The sequence below is a fragment of the Poecilia mexicana genome, unplaced genomic scaffold (assembly GCF_051168715.1).
Source record: "Poecilia mexicana isolate PSO_F unplaced genomic scaffold, ASM5116871v1 scaffold_9, whole genome shotgun sequence".
Lineage (NCBI taxonomy): Eukaryota > Metazoa > Chordata > Actinopteri > Cyprinodontiformes > Poeciliidae > Poecilia > Poecilia mexicana.
In genome coordinates this window covers 4,879,708-4,897,270 of record NW_028263378.1, presented here as the reverse complement: position 1 = coordinate 4,897,270, position 17,563 = coordinate 4,879,708, and the positions used below count along the sequence as shown (strand labels likewise).

Sequence of the window (17,563 nt, the reverse complement as noted above, 5' to 3'; positions counted from 1 at the left end):
ATTAAATTGCCCCAAAACTTTAATGAACTAAACTGGATAAAATGTAATGAACTACATCATCCAAATGTGCAGCTAAAATAAAGATATTTTATTATATTGTAACTAAACAAATAAACTTGTAGACATGCATAAATAAATACATGCATGTACAACTGCTACTAGTTTGCAAAAGATATAAAATATATAGTTGGTTAAATATGAATATTAATAGTACAATTTTGAAATCAAGGTTTGATAGATGTGGCCAAACACCTGGACAACCTGTCCTTCAGAGTCTGGGAGAAGATGAAGGACCAGGTGAAGTTCAGTCCCAAACAAAACTATATAATAAAAATTGCCCCAAAGTTTGATTCTGTTCTTAGGTTTTTTTTTCTGCAAATGAATCTTAAGTAAAACTTTATACTTCACCTTTGAAAACCTAAAAATCGCAAAGTTCTTCACAATAAACTTAAACTAGCACAACAATCTAAGGCCCAACAATGATTAAAAAACTAATAAAAAGCAATTTTAGCAACAGATGTTTAAGTGTCTTTTAAAAGAGACCACAGACCAATATGTTATGTAGAAGTAGCAGAAGTTTTTTGGTAACACTTTATTTGACAAGAGTGTGCATAAGCCTGACATAACACCTGTAATGACCATGAAAGAGATTTCATCAATATTTATGAATGTTGTCATGAAGTGTCATTCAGTAAATAATGACACTTTTAATGCAAAGTTACGTTAAAAGTTTGTTAAAAGTGACAACCTTGCATTACTTGGTAAATAATGACACTTCATGACAACTGTTGTAAACATTCATAAAAACTCTTTCATCTTCATGATGGGTGTAATGTCAGTTTTATGCACATCTCATCAAATAAAGTGTTACTTGTTTTTCTAACGCATTAATTAAATTGTATGTACATCTGGGTTTCAAAACTAACCACAGACCAAAGACAAGACTGCAAACATATGTGTTTGAAACACAGAATACTGCATCAAGAACAAGAAAAGTCCCATTTTTACATTTATTTATTTTTACATTTTTACATTTATTTCTGCAGGTGTCTTTCTGTTTCTATTTCATTTTAATGATTAACTTTAAATTCAAATGTATGGAAGATCCACCCATCAATCCATCCATTTTCTATACACCCTTGTCCCTTCCTGCGGTCAGGAGGGTTTGTATGATGGTATCTCAAAATAATGAGATTATTATAATGAGATTTTTTTATTATTATTTTTTATTTTTTTGACAAAGTGGAGGAAACGGGCTTCCACACTGAAGGGATAACAACAATAAATAGACCTGATTTTACACAGTAAAATAGCAGTGTTAAAATCTTGGTGTAGTGTTAAATAAGAATTGTGGTAGTTGTTTTAACACCACAAACCTTTAAAGTAACACTGCCAGTGTAACTTCTGACATATTGGCATAGTTAAATTCGAGTGTTAATTGGTTGATGTTGCTGAAGCTACACCTTCACATAACGGCTGCAGAGTACATGCTACTTTTTGTTTAAAGAGCTAACATTGCAAACTGCTAATTTAAAGCCTCCAAGATGATGTGGGGATTTTTTTTTATTCCCTCGCACAAATTGTTCGTTACCTCGAAAAAGCTGTGCATGTTCATGAGGTTATGATTAGGAAAAAAAGATTTACGTTCTTAATCCAACATAATTGCCAAAATGTCTTCAAATAGGAGTGGTGCAGTTGGTCTGTTGCCTTGCAGCAAGAAGGTCCTGGGCTTAATTCCTCGCCTGGACATGGCATGATTGACACTATATTGGTGTAACTTTTAACAATATATTTTAACACCAACACCATTGTAATGTTAACGTGACACCAAGTATTGTTGAATATAAAACAATGTCTAGTGTTGCTTTAATAAACAAACTGGTGTCAACCTTTTAACACTTTCACAAATTATTTTAACACCAGATAGTTTGGACACATATAGACACTTTGTTGATACTATATGTATCTTTTAAAGAATATCCCTTAACATTAGACAGAAATGTTCCTGTGAGAGATTTTAATATCAGATGTTTTAGCATTTCCTGCCCTTCTAACACCAAAATAAGGGAAGAGTTTCTCAGTGAAAGTGTCTCTGTGAGTGTAGATGTGAGTCATGTCTTCAGAGTCATAAAAGGAAACCGTCCCCATGTCATAGTCCAGCTGGACGTAAATCCTTTGGAGACTCTTCTTCACTGGGACAATCTCCCCGACAGTATTCGTGTATTTTCCATCACCATGCCATAAACTCCAGATCCCATATTTTGGTGAAGCACATCGCTCACCCTTCCTCTCAGCTGACTCTTTAACTACACCCAGAGTCCAGTCTGGATGATCTCCCACCTCCACATCCCAGCTGTGTTTCCCTGACTTGAAGCCCTCAGAACCAAAAACAGTTCCAGTGTTGGTGTTTCTCTCTGGATTATCAGGAAGCTGCTGCTTTGTGTCTCCACGTCTCACACTGGTCAGATCATCAGACAGATACAGACCATAGTAAGCAGTGTTTGGGTCCAGAATGACGGGACTGAACTTCACCTGGTCCTTCATCTTCTCCCAGACTGAAGGACAGGTTTTCCCATGGTAAAAGTGAAATTATCTGCCAATGGAACTAGTACAGTTTCATAATTAAGTAATTTTTAACTTAAAACAAGCTAATTTTTCTTACTGAAAAATTCTGAGTTAATTTTGTCTCATTTCAAGTGCACTAAGATATTTATATTAAAACTAGACCAAAAATACCTGGTAAGATTTCATGTTTTTTGCAGTGAAGACTTTGGAGTGGCCTAATCAAAGTCCTGAATCCTAATTCTGACCTGAAACTTATTGAGATGTTGTGGTACGACTGTAAAAAAGATTGAAACACCTGTAGTGTGTCTGAATAACAATGGGCCAAAATGTATTCACAGTTGGAAAAGACTCATTGCAAGTTATTGACTATTAACATTTTGTTGCAGTTGTTGCTTCTATGTGACCCAACCAGTTATTAGCTTTAGGGGGAAATCTCTTTTTCACACAGGGCCATGTGGGTTTGGATGTTTTTTACCCCTTAATAATAACCTCCATTGTTTAAAAACATAATTATGTGTTCACTTATGTTATTTTTGACTAATTTTTAAGTTGATTTGATGTTCTGAAGCACTGCAGTCCGAAAATTATGCAAAAACATAGAAACTCAGGAAGGAGACAAACACTTGTTTCTAAAATATATAGTTTGTTTGGTTTGTGTGCCACTTTTCATAATCACTGTCGAAAACCTGGCTGCTCTAGAAACCTTGTAGAACAGTGTATGATCTATTTGTGGGGGCTGAGATGGTCCAGTTTTATTATTGATATATTTTTAGGGACCATGAAGCTCCCAAAGAATGAAGTGAAATATTTTTCTCTCCACAAAATAGTCATGAAGCCTAGGCGCAAATTCAAGCTCGAAGACTTCTACCTTGCCTGCTCTATCCAAGCACTGCGTCATGCTCATCACCTCCAACGACCTGCCTCATCCAATCATCAATCAAGCTTCCACTTAAACAGATCCACATCCACGCCGTCAGTCGCTTTCCAGCTCTGCTCAACCCATTTCCACCCCTTCTCCACCAGCATCCTCCGGCTCTGCAGGATGCCGACCTCCACCACCACTGTCGGGCCATGGGGGGAAAGCGTCCCTATTCAGCATCGGGGGTGCTCACCTGAGTTCACTGCAATTCACAGCTTAATTCTTCAGCCGGGGCCCGAGCGCCAAAGAACTGTTATTCAATTTGTCATAAAATGTTTTAATCGTCCCTTTTCTCTGTCTGAGTCTTTCTGTTGTAATCTGTGTTTTTCTGTGTAGTTTTGAGATTTTCTGTGTTTAGTCCTGTCTCCCTGTGAGTCTCTGTCCTGTACTCTCTATTGATTGAGCCCATCTGTGTCTAGTTTCCTGATTACCGTGTATTTAAGTCCACCTGTTGTCTTTGTCTCTTGTCGGATCCTCGTTGTGTGTAACCAGCCTGTTTCCCTGTGCCGTCGTGTTACGTCTTGGTCCCCGTTGTTCAGTTCTGTTGGATTAGTCATTAAAACCATCATCTTCACTTCATCCTGGCCTGCCTGCGTCTTTCCTCACCTCACCAAAACCCCAATCATGACACTTTCCAGATTAAAATACCTATAAGGAAATGTTCTACATTAAAAAAAAAACAGTCAAAATATTTATGTCTTTTTTTATATAGAAAAACAAATAACTATTGTCATATGATCAGAAAAAACTGGGCAATAAAATTTATACTTCACCTTTCAACACAGTTTAAAAGTCATAAATAAAAAGTCACATTCATTAAAAACCACAAAAAGCTTAAATCACATTGAGTTTAAAAGTATGACTGTAATTTGAAGGTCAGTCAACTACAGAATTTCTTTAACAAAGAAAATACATAAATGTGTACAATTAATAAAGAAGCTTGTAAAATAAATCAAGATACAATTTCCACCAGCAGTTTAAAGATTATAGAAATAAGATCTACATTGAGGAATAGAAAACAATCATATCATATCAATGAGGAGCAATACGTCAGAGAAAACTGAACCTGAATATTTTCAGTGATTTCCTGCTAAAGTGAAAACCTCAATAAAATATGATTATTTTTAACCCCAAACTTTGTTGAGAGTTTCACTACTAAATATTTATGATTAATTTTTTACATTCATTAGCAAAAGGGGGGGAAAAAAGACATTTAAGTCAAACATTCATAAAGGAATTATTTTCTTGCTGGTTTCATAAAACTAATAACTTGCTTTGAATACAAATTAAGGTTATCACTACAGAACATGGAGCTTTACAAAGAAATTTAAATTTCACAGATTTTGAGATCAGAAGATTTGGCATCAGCAGGTTTTCCAACACTGAAAACTGGGAAGAGTTTCTCAGTGAAAGTGTCTCTGTGAGTGTAAATGTGAGTCATGTCTTCAGGGTTGTAGAAGGACACGTCCCCCATGTCATAGTCCAGCTGGACTCTAATCCTCTGAAAACTCAGCTTTTCCTTAAGTGTCTTACCATCACTATTACTGTACTTTCCATCGCGATACGATAAACACCAAATTCCAAAATTTGGTGTAGGAGATCTCTCTCCCTTCCTGTCAACAGACTCTTTGACCAAACCCACAATCCACTCAGGATGATCTCCCACCTCCACATCCCAGATGTGTTTCCCTGAGCTGCAACCCTCAGAACCAAAAACTGTGGAGTATTTAGTGTTTCTCTCTGGATTGTCAGGAAGCTGCTGATCTGTGTCTCCACGTCTCAAACTGGTCAGATCATCAGACAGATGGATCCATCCATTTGCAGTGTTTGGGTCCAGAATGACAGGACTGAACTTCACCTGGTCCTTCATCTTCTCCCAGACTCTGAAGGACAGGTTGCCCAGGTGTTTGGCCACATCTATGAGAGCTCCTGAGACCAGCTGTGGATCTGGCAGTGACCTCTGACCTCTGGCTCTGCTCTGAGTGGCTTTATAACTGCTGAGGAACGACACGTTGTCTTTCTGCAGCTCTTCTTCAACAGCAGAGATGCTGTCTGACAGAGAGGAGATCTGCTCCTCAATCCTCTTCATCTCTCCCATGATAGTCTTCCTCTTCTGCTCCTCTTCCTCCCTCAGAGCTGACAGTCTGGACTCCTCTTCCTCTCTCAGGAACTGGTGGAGCTTGTTGAACTCTGCTCTGATCTGTCTCTCTGTGGACAACACCTGCTTCTTGGAGTGTTGAATCACATCGTCGTATGTTTTCTCCACTTGTTTGTGTTTGTTCCTCTTGTCCTGCAGAGACTTTAAGTCAGATTTCAGCTGCTCCTTCAGCTCACTGACTGCTTCTTCTATAGGAACCACTTTGTGACTCTGGTGGAGAGAAAACTCACAGACAGGACACACAGCTCTCTGCTCGTCTTTACAGAACAGTTTAGTGTCTTCTTGGTGTTTCCTGCAGACCATCAGCTGCTTTTCTCCTTTTTCTGTTTCAGATGATCCAGATTTCTGTCTTCCAGTAAAAGAATCAGCCAGTTCCTTCAGTCCAAAATTTATCTGCAGAATCACCTTTGATGATCTTCTTTTACAGATGGGACAGTTCTTGTTTCCAGTTTGTTCCCAGAATTCCTTCAGGCAGCTTGAACAGAAGCTGTGGTTGCAGCTCAGAGACACAGGATCTCTGAAAGTCTCTGAACAAACATGGCAGCTCAGATAACTTTCAAGAACTGCAGTATTTTCTGCCATTTTCTACAGAAATCTCTCAGTCCCAGAACTCACCAAGTCAAAGTTTCTTCTTTCTCTTCAGATTAAACGTTTTTGTTTCAAGTCAAATCTCCGACCCTGTAGTAGCGTCTCAGTTCAGTTCTTCTATGTTAAAAATACTTTCATTTTCCTTTTATTGACGTGTTTCCAGTCTGACAGGTTGTTGTGTAACACTTCAAGGTGAACTTTGTGCTTCTCATTTAGTGCAATAAAATTTCTTTGAACATTTAGTGAACAACTGCTTCACATTTTAAGAAGCATACTTCTGATTTTTTTAAAAGTACATTCTAAATATATTTTAAATGTAATTCAATCACAAAATAGTACACTCAAAATATACTAATCATGCATGTTTAAATTACATAAAAAGCAATATACTTAAAGTATGCTAAGTATAATTTTAGTTGTTCCAAAAAAGTATGTGAAAGTACACTTACTACGCTTTAAATTGTGATTTAACACAATTTAAATACTATTAAAATACACTAAGCACAAAATAATTTGTTCCAAAATATCACACTTTAAGTTAACTAATCCTACTTTAATTTCCTTATAGTTATCTAGCAACCCTGAAAAGGAGCATCTAATTCATTTATTTTTGAACATTATTAGCCTTTTATTCTTTTGCTTTTTCCTTTGGTTTGTTATTTTGTTTGTATTTCCTTTTAATTCCTGTAAAGCGCTTTGTATTGCCTTGTTGCTGAAAATGTGCTATTTGAATAAAACAACCTTTACCTAAGCGAACTTGAAGTATTACTCATGATTAGTCTGACTTAAAGTATGATCAAGTATACTAATATTTAACATACTTAGTATATTTATTTTTCACCTGGGTAAATAAGCAACGCAACATATATATTATGTTGTTTGCAACAGTCAAAAAGAAAAACGGATCTTCATCATATCGTAAAGTACAGTAGGTAACATATATCCTGATTTGTTGTACAGCTGAGTGTTAATGAAACTGTTTTGCTGATGCAATTATAAAAACCTCAAGGAAAACTAAGAAACTCGGTAAATACACGTTTGAAAAAAAGATCTCTGTCGCCATCATGTGGTAAAATATTGTGAACTTCAAAAAAGTCAGCAAAGTCTGTGATGTAGATTTGAGTAAAAAAAACTCAAAACTCTTTCAATTAAATTGCCCCAAAACTTTAATGAACTAAACTGGATAAAATCTAATGAACTACATCAACCAAATGTGCAGCTAAAATAATGATATTTTATTATATTGTAACTAAACAAATAAACTTGTAGACATGCATAAATAAATACATGCATGTACAACTGCTACTAGTTTGCAAAAGGTATAAAATATATAGTTGGTTAAATATGAAGATTAATAGTACAATTTTGAAATCAAGGTTTGATAGATGTGGCCAAACACCTGGGCAACCTGTCCTTCAGAGTCTGGGAGAAGATGAAGGACCAGGTGAAGTTCAGTCCCAAACAAAACTATATAATAAAAATTGCCCCAAAGTTTGATTCTGTTCTTAGGGGGGGGGAGGGGTTCGGCAAATGAATCTTAAGTAAAACTTCATACTTATTTTTTATTCTTTTGACAGAGTGGAGGAAACAGGCTTCCACACTGAAGGGATAACAACGATAAATAGACCTGATTTTACACAGTAAAAGTAGCAGTGTTAAAATCTTGGTGTAGTGTTAAATAAGAATTGTGGTAGTTGTTTTAACACCACAAAGCTTTAAAGTAACACTGCCAGTGTAACTTCTGACATATTGGCATAGTTAAATTCGAGTGTTAATTGGTTGATGTTGCTTCAGCCACACCTTCACATAACGGCTGCAGAGTACATGCTACTTTTTGTTTAAAGAGCTAACATTGCAAACTGCTAATTTAAAGCCTCCAAGATGATGTGGGGATTTTTTTTTATTCCCTCACACAAATTGTTCGTTACCTCGAAAAAGCTGTGCATGTTCATGAGGTTATGATTAGGAAAAAAAAGATTTACGTTCTTAATCCAACATAATTGCGGAAATGTCTTCAAATAGGAGTGGTGCAGTTGGTCTGTTGCCTTGCAGCAAGAAGGTCCTGGGCTTAATTCCTCGCCTGGACATGGCATGATTGACACTACATTGGTGTAACTTTTAACAATATATTTTAACACCAACACCATTGTAATGTTAACGTGACACCAAGTATTGTTGAATATAAAACAATGTCTAGTGTTGCTTTAATAAATAAACTGGTGTCAACCTTTTAACACTTTCACAAATTATTTAAACACCAGCTAGTTTGGACACATATAGACACTCTGTTGATACTATATGTATCTTTTAAAGAATATCCCTTAACATTAGACAGAAATGTTCCTATGAGAGATTTTAATATAAGATGTTTTAGCATTTCCTGCCCTTCTAACACCAAAATAAGGGAAGAGTTTCTCAGTGAAAGTGTCTCTGTGAGTGTAGATGTGAGTCATGTCTTCAGAGTCATAAAAGGAAACCGTCCCCATGTCATAGTCCAGCTGGACATTAATCCTTCGGAGACTCTTCTTCACTGGGAAAATCTCCCCGACAGTATTCGTGTATTTTCCATCACCATGCCATAAACTCCAGATCCCATATTTTGGTGAAGCACATCGCTCACCCTTCCTCTCAGCTGACTCTTTAACTACACCCAGAGTCCAGTCTGGATGATCTCCCACCTCCACATCCCAGCTGTGTTTCCCTGACTTGAAGCCCTCAGAACCAAAAACAGTTCCAGTGTTGGTGTTTCTCTCTGGATTATCAGGAAGCTGCTGCTTTGTGTCTCCACGTCTCACACTGGTCAGATCATCAGACAGATACAGACCATAGTAAGCAGTGTTTGGATCCAGAATGACGGGACTGAACTTCACCTGGTCCTTCATCTTCTCCCAGACTCTGAAGGACAGGTTGCCCAGGTGTTTGGCCACATCTATCAGAGCTCCTGAGACCAGCTGTGGATCTGGCAGTGACCTCTGACCTCTGGCTCTGCTCTGAGTGGCTTTATAACTGCTGAGGAACGACACGTTGTCTTTCTGCAGCTCTTCTTCAACAGCAGAGATGCTGTCTGACAGAGAGGAGATCTGCTCCTCAATCCTCTTCATCTCTCCCATGATAGTCTTCCTCTTCTGCTCCTCTTCCTCCCTCAGAGCTGCCAGTCTGGACTCCTCTTCCTCTCTCAGGAACTGGTGGAGCTTGTTGAACTCTGCTCTGATCTGTCTCTCTGTGGACAACACCTGCTTCTTGGAGTGTTGAATCACATCATCGTATGTTTTCTCCACTTGTTTGTGTTTGTTCCTCTTGTCCTGCAGAGACTTTAAGTCAGATTTCAGCTGCTCCTTCAGCTCACTGACTGCTTCTTCTATAGGAACCACTTTGTGACTCTGGTGGAGAGAAAACTCACAGACAGGACACACAGCTCTCTGCTCGTCTTTACAGAACAGCTTAGGGACTTCTTGGTGTTTACTGCAAACCATCAGCTGCTTTGCTCCCTTTTCTGTCTCCGATGATCCAGATGTCTTCAGACTTCTTATAGCAAACGAATCAGCAAGTTCCTGAAGAGCAAAATTCACTACTGGATTATCTTTAGAAGATCTTCTTTTACAGATGGGACAGTTCTTGTTTCCAGTTTGTTCCCAGAATTTCTGCAGGCAGCTTGAACAGAAGCTGTGATTGCAGCTCAGAGACACAGGATCTCTGAAAGTCTCTGAACAAACATGGCAGCTCACGTAACGATCAAAAAGAGCTCTCTCTGCCATTTTGTCAAAATATTTCAACAGTCAGACTCACCAAAAGTTTCAGCAGTTTCTTTGAAAAAATCTTCAGCAGAGATCTAATACCCAGCGTCTCACAGATGAGTCCAATAACGCCTGAAATTACTTTCAGTTTCTTTAGTCTGTAAGTCACGTGTTAAATAAAAAAAAAATCTGGAATTGAGTTCATGTCCAGCAGGTGGTGCTGTAGGAACATCTTTCACAGCTAAACATGAAGCTACTTATTCTAAACTTGCAATAAAATAGAGGATATTTGTTAATTTAGTATTCATGTAAAGTTAAACATGTCATAAATTTTTACTCTCCCACATTGTAATCTACTTTAATATTCCAAAATAAACATAAAATAAATTTAGGAGAAAAATAACAGGTATTTTGCCTGAAAATAAATAATTTTAAATTAAGTCAATGTTTAATAAAAACATAGTTTCAACCGAACCATAATATCAAAAGCCTAATTAAAGATCCACATCCGAGTGGTTTTTAAGTATTTTATTCAACATTGTTCAGATGACGTTCATCAGTTATTGTAGTTATCTGTTTATCCTTCCTCAGATTAATAAGAAGCTGTGATGTTCATAAATAATGGGTAGCAGAATATTTTGTATTAGTAATGTGAATATGAAGAGATGAACCAGTGAAACAGAAAATTACATAAATCCGAGAAAAAATGTCTGAAATTATTCTTCCAACAATTTTAATAAACGTACTATAACAAATAATTTTTATATTTTCTCACATGTTTTCAGTTGCAGCTTTATTTAAATGTTGATCCATCCTGATCTCATTTTACTTATTTGTTTATTTATTTCAACCCGGATAAATTCCAGTTTAGGATAAGAGATAGTTTTGAACTTTATTGAGCAGAACAACTTTCTGCAGGAAGTTTTTGATGATGAAAAGACCAGAACATGAAGTCAGTGGACCGAGTCTTTCAGTTTAATGTGAGAAACAAGAAAAACTGATACTTGTTGTTCTCACCTCACTTTTCTGAAAATTTGTTTCAGTGAAAATGTGGAAAATGTTGAGATTTCACAGAGTCTTTGAGAAAGAGGCAGGTTCACTGTTCGTCATTTAAACAACCAATGATTAGACGAGCTCCTGCTAGTTTGAGTTTATCTAATCAGAACTTTCTAGTGGTTCTGTGGACCCAGTTCAGAACCTGAGGAGATCCAGAATGTGGAAAGCTCTGCTTCTATTTCTACATAGTTTAGATTCTGTGGAAAACTTGTTTGGGTTGGGTTCTGTGGTCTCTGCATTTCCTTTCAGCCTCCATCAGAGGGAGTCCAGAAGCCGCCTCTATGTGTCGTTAACAATTTTTTTCTCCAAACCTTTATTGAAAGAACTAATCAAAACAAGACAGTTAATAATATATGTATCAATAACTGCCTAAATTAACACATTTAAATTTAAATATGCATTTACACCAATTAATGTTTCTATGAAATAAGAAATAAGTCAGGAGGTGCTTATTTCATTAAATAATGTGATATCAAGTGTTTCTATAGCTTCCCTGTAATTCAAGTCAGATACTCTTTTTGAAACACCAGAGAAAAAGAAGTAGTGACTAAGTTTAGATTTGTATGGTAATTTTCTAAGAATATTATTAGATCAATGATATAAATTTCTTTCTTTTTGCTTTTGAAGTCATGGTCTTGAACGGTGCAAGTCAAACTGAAATCAGAGTCGATCTTCCCTTTGACATATCAAGATTATTTTATCCCAGAAGGTTGCAGCAGAATGACAGCGCTACAACAGTTGTGTCAAGTTTAGACTCACGCAGAGAACACTTAAACATATATCTTTCTCAAATTCCAATGATATAATTATGTTAGTTTAGAACCAAAATCTGAAATTAATTTTTAAATTTGGAATTGTTTAGATTGCTGTGATTGCTGTTCTTTGCTGGAAAAGAAACCCACATCATGATTCCTCCAGCTTGCAGTGCTGATCAGGTTTAGAAAGATGACTGGATGTATTTTGAAGGTTTTTAACATGCCTTGCCATGGTACAAACTTGAATCTATTGTGTGGAGGCTGGTGTAGTTTGTTTCTAAACATACTGCTGTCTGGTCAGTATCTCTACTTCCAAAGGTCATTCTTTCTTATTTTTATATCTACAGTCCTTCTTACATCTAGAGAGAGATGTCTAGACTTGACAAAGACCATCTGTAAATAGTAATTTTCATGTATCACCAAAGACTGAATTTGATTAAGACCTGGACTTTGACTGGACCCCAATTTAATCTCGTAATAAAATGTATGTACCTAATTTTTACTCCCCTTCAGCATTATAACAAAGTTGTTTTTTTACAACCAGTTCAGAAAAATATTTTTTTGTACTCTGAAACCATTAAACATAAATAAATGTATTATGAAGCCTTGGCATAAATTCAAACTGGAAGACTCTCTGGCCTCACCTGCATCATCCAAACGGTGCGTCTCGCTCATCGCCATTGACCTATCAACGTCGGACCAAGCCACATAACGGCCAATCACCGACCAATCTCCTGCTGATAAGGACCTCCATCCATGGCATCTCCTGCTTTCCAGCTGCGCTCAACGCACCTCCACCCCTTCTCCACCTCCACTCTCCTGGCTCTTCAGGCACCCATCCTTCACCGACCTCCACCACCAGTGTATGGGCCCTAACTTATCTTCCACTGGCGATTTGGAGGTTTGGGTCCTCGCATGGCAGCTCATGTTACCGTTCAGCGCAGTACCTACCGCGGCCACTAGGGGGCCCACAAGAGCAATTTTTTTTTTCTTTTTCTTTTTGCCCATATAAGAAAGATTTCTACATATACATTATCGACAGTGATGGCATAGTTACTTTGAAAAAGTACCCTTAATCGGATTACTGATTACTCCTTAAAAAAGTAATTTAGTTAGATTACTGATTATTTGATTTGGAAAGAGTTACAATAAAAGTAACTTTTTAGTTACTTTCAGCAGCTGTTGACAATAATGTTCTACTACCTGTAAAAATTATATTGATCTTTGCCAATACTTAATTGCAAGTTATTTTATAATGGTAACATCAACAATGTATTTCCACTTACAAGTTTGAACTTAAGGGGAGATTGTTTAATGGTTACAACAGTACAAAAAAAAAACTTAAGTAATTTGTGCGTGTTTTTTGTCTTTCACTATTGTCTGGAAAACTCTAAATAGGATTTTAGAGTTCCCCCGCTAGCCCTCTCTGCCGCAGCCTCCAGGTTCTGTGTTACGGCCCTGTTAGCTGTCACAGCGCAGCGCACAGCGCTCCTCCTGCCGTTCAACAACTCAGATATCTACTGCACTGATTTGTGACACTTATCTTAATATTAATTACTATAACGGCGTTCAGTTGTGTAACTTTACGGACACGTTCATTCGAGGCTGTTTTCACGTTTATTGCGCTGTTCATATTCGTCTCGATGTTTGTAGTTTTCTGGAGCAACGCGGAGCTCGACGTCATTCACAGCAAATATATTAACTTGACATTAATAAGGACACAGCGGGATGGATCATCCGGGAAATGATGGACAGGGAGAGTCTGGCTAAAACTAACTGGATGTCAGACAAATTCTGGGGCTTATTATGAGTCTCTGCTTATTAACAAGCCCAATAAGCTTGGAAATAAGCAAATTTCAAAACGAGCCCAAAAGAGCGCAGCCAGTAACTCATTAAATTTGCAAGCGACTTTAGAAAAAAGGAGCTCAAAGCTGCTTATAATAATTGGGCTTGGCGAAATTCAAAATAGTTCTTGATTTTCCAGCAACAAAATGCGCATCTCACCTTCCTCCATTGTTTACATTTCTGTCGCTGCTGATACCATCGCATAGAAATGACGCGGTCACTCCCCCAAGACACGTAGAGGAAATAAAATTAAAACATAAAATAAAATAGTAACGCAAAGTGATTTCGATAAGTAACTGTAATCCGACTACTGGATTTGAAATAGCAACGCATTAAGTGATCCTACTCAGTAATATGTTACTGACATCACTGATTATCAAATATGTATTATTGTTAAAAAAAAAATCACAACTTTATAATGAAGTTGTGTATTTTTGGTAATATAATCACATAGAAATCATTACTAAAAATCAGTTCCACTTAAGGGGCCCTAAGCGGCTGCTTAGTTTGCTTATGCCTTGTGCAGGCCCTGATTGCCGTCTTCCTTCACCTCCTCATGTTTCTGTGTCTTGAGCCGCATCACAAAGAAAATCTTCTTTCAATGCATTGAATCATCTTTCAGTGTCTTATTCAGCCTCTGCTGTGATGCCTTCACATGCTGCACCCATGGCAGCCAGATGGATCATCTGTATATGAGGCTGGTGATCAGAACTTTTCCATCTTCATCCTGAGAAAAATGTCTCAGTGTGTTAAGGAAGGAGGATTATGGTGAGAGGAACTCCATCAGCATCTTGTTGGTTACAAATCATTGTCTGATGATGTTGGAGTGATGGAAACTGGCATTATGTCTTTGACCTCCTCTGACTCTTCTTCTGTTTTGCCTCATCACTCCTCTACATCTTCACTCCTCTTCTTTCTCTCTGCCTGGTGACCCCCTGAAAATGTTTCTCCTTCCATTGTCAGAAATGTAACATATTATTTTATGGCACTATAAAGCATATAGTTAATTTTTCATGAGATGCACCTTTGAGCAATTTTAAAAAATCTGGTTGATCTAATTCTTACAACATTTACCTACATTGGAGAAACTCAAGATTTACTTGGGATCAATTTATCAGTTCAGGACAGATTCAGAAAAAAAGTATACTGTAAAATTATGACTGTAATTTGAAGATCAGTGAACTACAAATTTTTTCAACAGCCAAAGAAAAATAAACCAATGAATGTGTTTAAGAGATAAACTTTTAAAAGTAATCAAGAAAGATTGTTTTCAGCAGCAGTTTTTATTATGAAATATGTTTCACATTGAGGAATCTAAAACAAATCATCACATCAAGTCAAGTGGAATCATTTTTCTAACACATTTCAGCCACAAGGCACAAAGTGAACGGCACCAGAGAGAAAAGAGAGGAAACTGAATCTGAATATTTATTGTCAGTTTTCCTCCTAAAGTTAATAACAACTAAAAACAAGACTGACATTATAAACCAGTTTAGTGTGTTATTTCTGAAATGTTTGTTCTGAAATTCTGTCAACATGTTAAGGCTTTTACTTTCTTAAGTTTTTATTATTTTAAACAGATTGCTTTTTATTGATAAATGTTAAAAAGTGTTGATTAGGCTAAAGGGTGTCTCCCTAAGGAGTTAAATCTTATTGTTCAGGGCTACACTTTAAAATTAAGGAAATAGCTGTGGTCCAACACTGAAATTGTAAACTACTTCTCTGTTCTATAACACATCATTTTGTATAGTTTTCTGTAATAAATTTTCTTACTTATTCTAATACTGTTTTCTTATTTTTTTGAGACGATCCCTCCCAAAAAAAGAGTCCAGAGAAGAAATGTGAACAGTTAAAACAAACTGAAAAGATTCAGAAACAAAGAATCTTTGTTTAAATTAATCTGATGACGATGAAACGCTTGTTCCAGTTTGAACAACATTATCTAACAATGTTTTATGTTTTCTCCTAAAGTGTGAAAACCTTTAAAAGGATTAAAGAAGTTAAAAAAGAATTGAATAAGAAAATTGGGATGATCACAAATAGAAACATTGATTAAAGTAATTCAAGAAAATGAAACATTTAACTTTTACCTTTAAGGAGAAATATCATTTTTGCAGATTTTGAGATCAGATGTTTTAGCATCACCTGCAGGACTAACAGTAAAATAAGGGAAGAGTTTCTCAGTGAAAGTGTCTCTGTGAGTGCAGATGAGAGTCATGTCTTCAGGGTCATAGAAGGACACGTCCCCCATGTCATAGTCCAGCTGGACTCTGATCCTCTGGAGACTCTTGTTCACTGGGAGAGTTTTACCATCAATGTCATTGTATTCTCTATCATGATGCCATAAACACCAGATTCCATTTTCTGGTGAAACACGAAGCTCTCCCTTCCTGTCCACAGACTCTTTAACCAAACCGACACTCCAGTCAGGATGATCTCCCACCTCCACATCCCAGCTGTGTTTCCCTGAGGTGAAGCCCTCAGAACCAAAAACATTGTAGTGATTAGTGTTCCTCTCTGGATTATCAGGAAGCTGCTGCCATGTGTCTCCATGTTTCACACTGGTCAGATCATCAGACAGATGGATCCATCCATTTGCAGTGTTTGGGTCCAGAATGAAGGGACTGAACTTCACCTGGTCCTTCATCTTCTCCCAGACTCTGAAGGACAGGTTGCCCAGGTGTTTGGCCACATCTATCAGAGCTCCTGAGACCAGCTGTGGATCTGGCAGTGACCTCTGACCTCTGGCTCTGCTCTGAGTGGCTTTATAACTGCTGAGGAACGACACGTTGTCTTTCTGCAGCTCTTCTTCAACAGCAGAGATGCTGTCTGACAGAGAGGAGATCTGCTCCTCAATCCTCTTCATCTCTCCCATGATAGTCTTCCTCTTCTGCTCCTCTTCCTCCCTCAGAGCTGCCAGTCTGGACTCCTCTTCCTCTCTCAGGAACTGGTGGAGCTTGTTGAACTCTGCTCTGATCTGTCTCTCTGTGGACAACACCTGCTCCTTGGAGTGTTGAATCACATCATCGTATGTTTTCTCCACTTGTTTGTGTTTGTTCCTCTTGTCCTGCAGAGACTTTAAGTCAGATTTCAGCTGCTCCTTCAGCTCACTGACTGCTTCTTCTGTAGGAACCACTTTGTGACTCTGCTGCTTTTCTCCTTTTTCTGTCTCTGATGATCCAGGTTTCTGTCGTGCAGAATCAGCTAGTTCCTTTAAGATGAGATTTATCTGCAGGAAATTTATCTCCTTTGAACTTTGATCAAACGGTTCCTGCAGATTGAAGTTTATTGGAAAATCCTTGGAAGATCTTCTTTCACAGATGGGACAGTTCTTGTTTCCAGTTTGTTCCCATAATTTCTCCAGGCAGCTTGAACAGAAGCTGTGGTTGCAACTCAGAGACACAGGATCTCTGAAAATCTCTGAACAAAGATGGCACCTCAGGAAACATTCAATATTTTCTGCCATTTTCTACAGAAATCTCTGTCCCAGAACTCACCAGGACAAAGTCTCTTGCTTTTCTTTGATTAAACGTTTGTGTTTCAAGTCAAATCTTCCACCCTGTAGTAGCATGTCAGCTCAGTTCCTCTATGTTAAAGATACTTTCACTTTCCTTTCAGTGACGTGTTTCCAGTCTGGCAGGTCATTGTGTAACACTTCCAGGTGAACTTTGTGCTTCTCAATTAGTGCAATAGTTTCTTTGAACATTTAGTGAACAACTGCTTCACATTTTAAGAAGCAAACTTCTGTTTTAATGCTTTACCTGAAGAAGAATAGAAACAATAAACACAGAACTTTTCATTTCAGTCTTCTAGTGAATATTCAGCTGAACACTCTTTATGTTCTGTGATCACCTCAAAATGAATGTGCTTAATTTCCAGGGAGTCAATTTAGTTAGATATGTGAGCTGTAAAACATGTGGCTGATAATGTTTTCTATATACTA

At 37.4% G+C, this 17,563-nt stretch overlaps 3 protein-coding genes across 3 annotated transcripts; all 3 read right to left on the bottom strand.

Moving 5' to 3' along the window:
* Positions 1-996: 996 nt before the first annotated feature.
* On the bottom strand, positions 997-6,649 carry LOC148157609 (nuclear factor 7, brain-like). Its single transcript, XM_088008647.1, has 2 exons — positions 5,343-6,649; positions 997-2,532 (listed from the first exon to the last, which is right to left on the bottom strand). The coding sequence occupies exons 1-2, from the start codon at positions 6,222-6,224 to the stop codon at positions 1,990-1,992; spliced, it is 1,425 nt and encodes a 474-aa protein (XP_087864773.1). The 5' UTR covers positions 6,225-6,649; the 3' UTR covers positions 997-1,989.
* Positions 6,650-6,856: 207 nt separating this feature from the next.
* LOC148157608 (nuclear factor 7, brain-like) lies at positions 6,857-10,100 on the bottom strand. Its single transcript, XM_088008645.1, has one exon. The coding sequence runs from the start codon at positions 9,983-9,985 to the stop codon at positions 8,558-8,560; it is 1,428 nt and encodes a 475-aa protein (XP_087864771.1). The 5' UTR covers positions 9,986-10,100; the 3' UTR covers positions 6,857-8,557.
* Positions 10,101-14,884: 4,784 nt separating this feature from the next.
* Positions 14,885-17,224, bottom strand: LOC106933430 (nuclear factor 7, ovary-like). Its single transcript, XM_015012676.2, has one exon. It carries the CDS (start codon positions 17,084-17,086, stop codon positions 15,713-15,715), a length of 1,374 nt encoding a protein of 457 aa, XP_014868162.2. The 5' UTR covers positions 17,087-17,224; the 3' UTR covers positions 14,885-15,712.
* Positions 17,225-17,563: the final 339 nt, after the last annotated feature.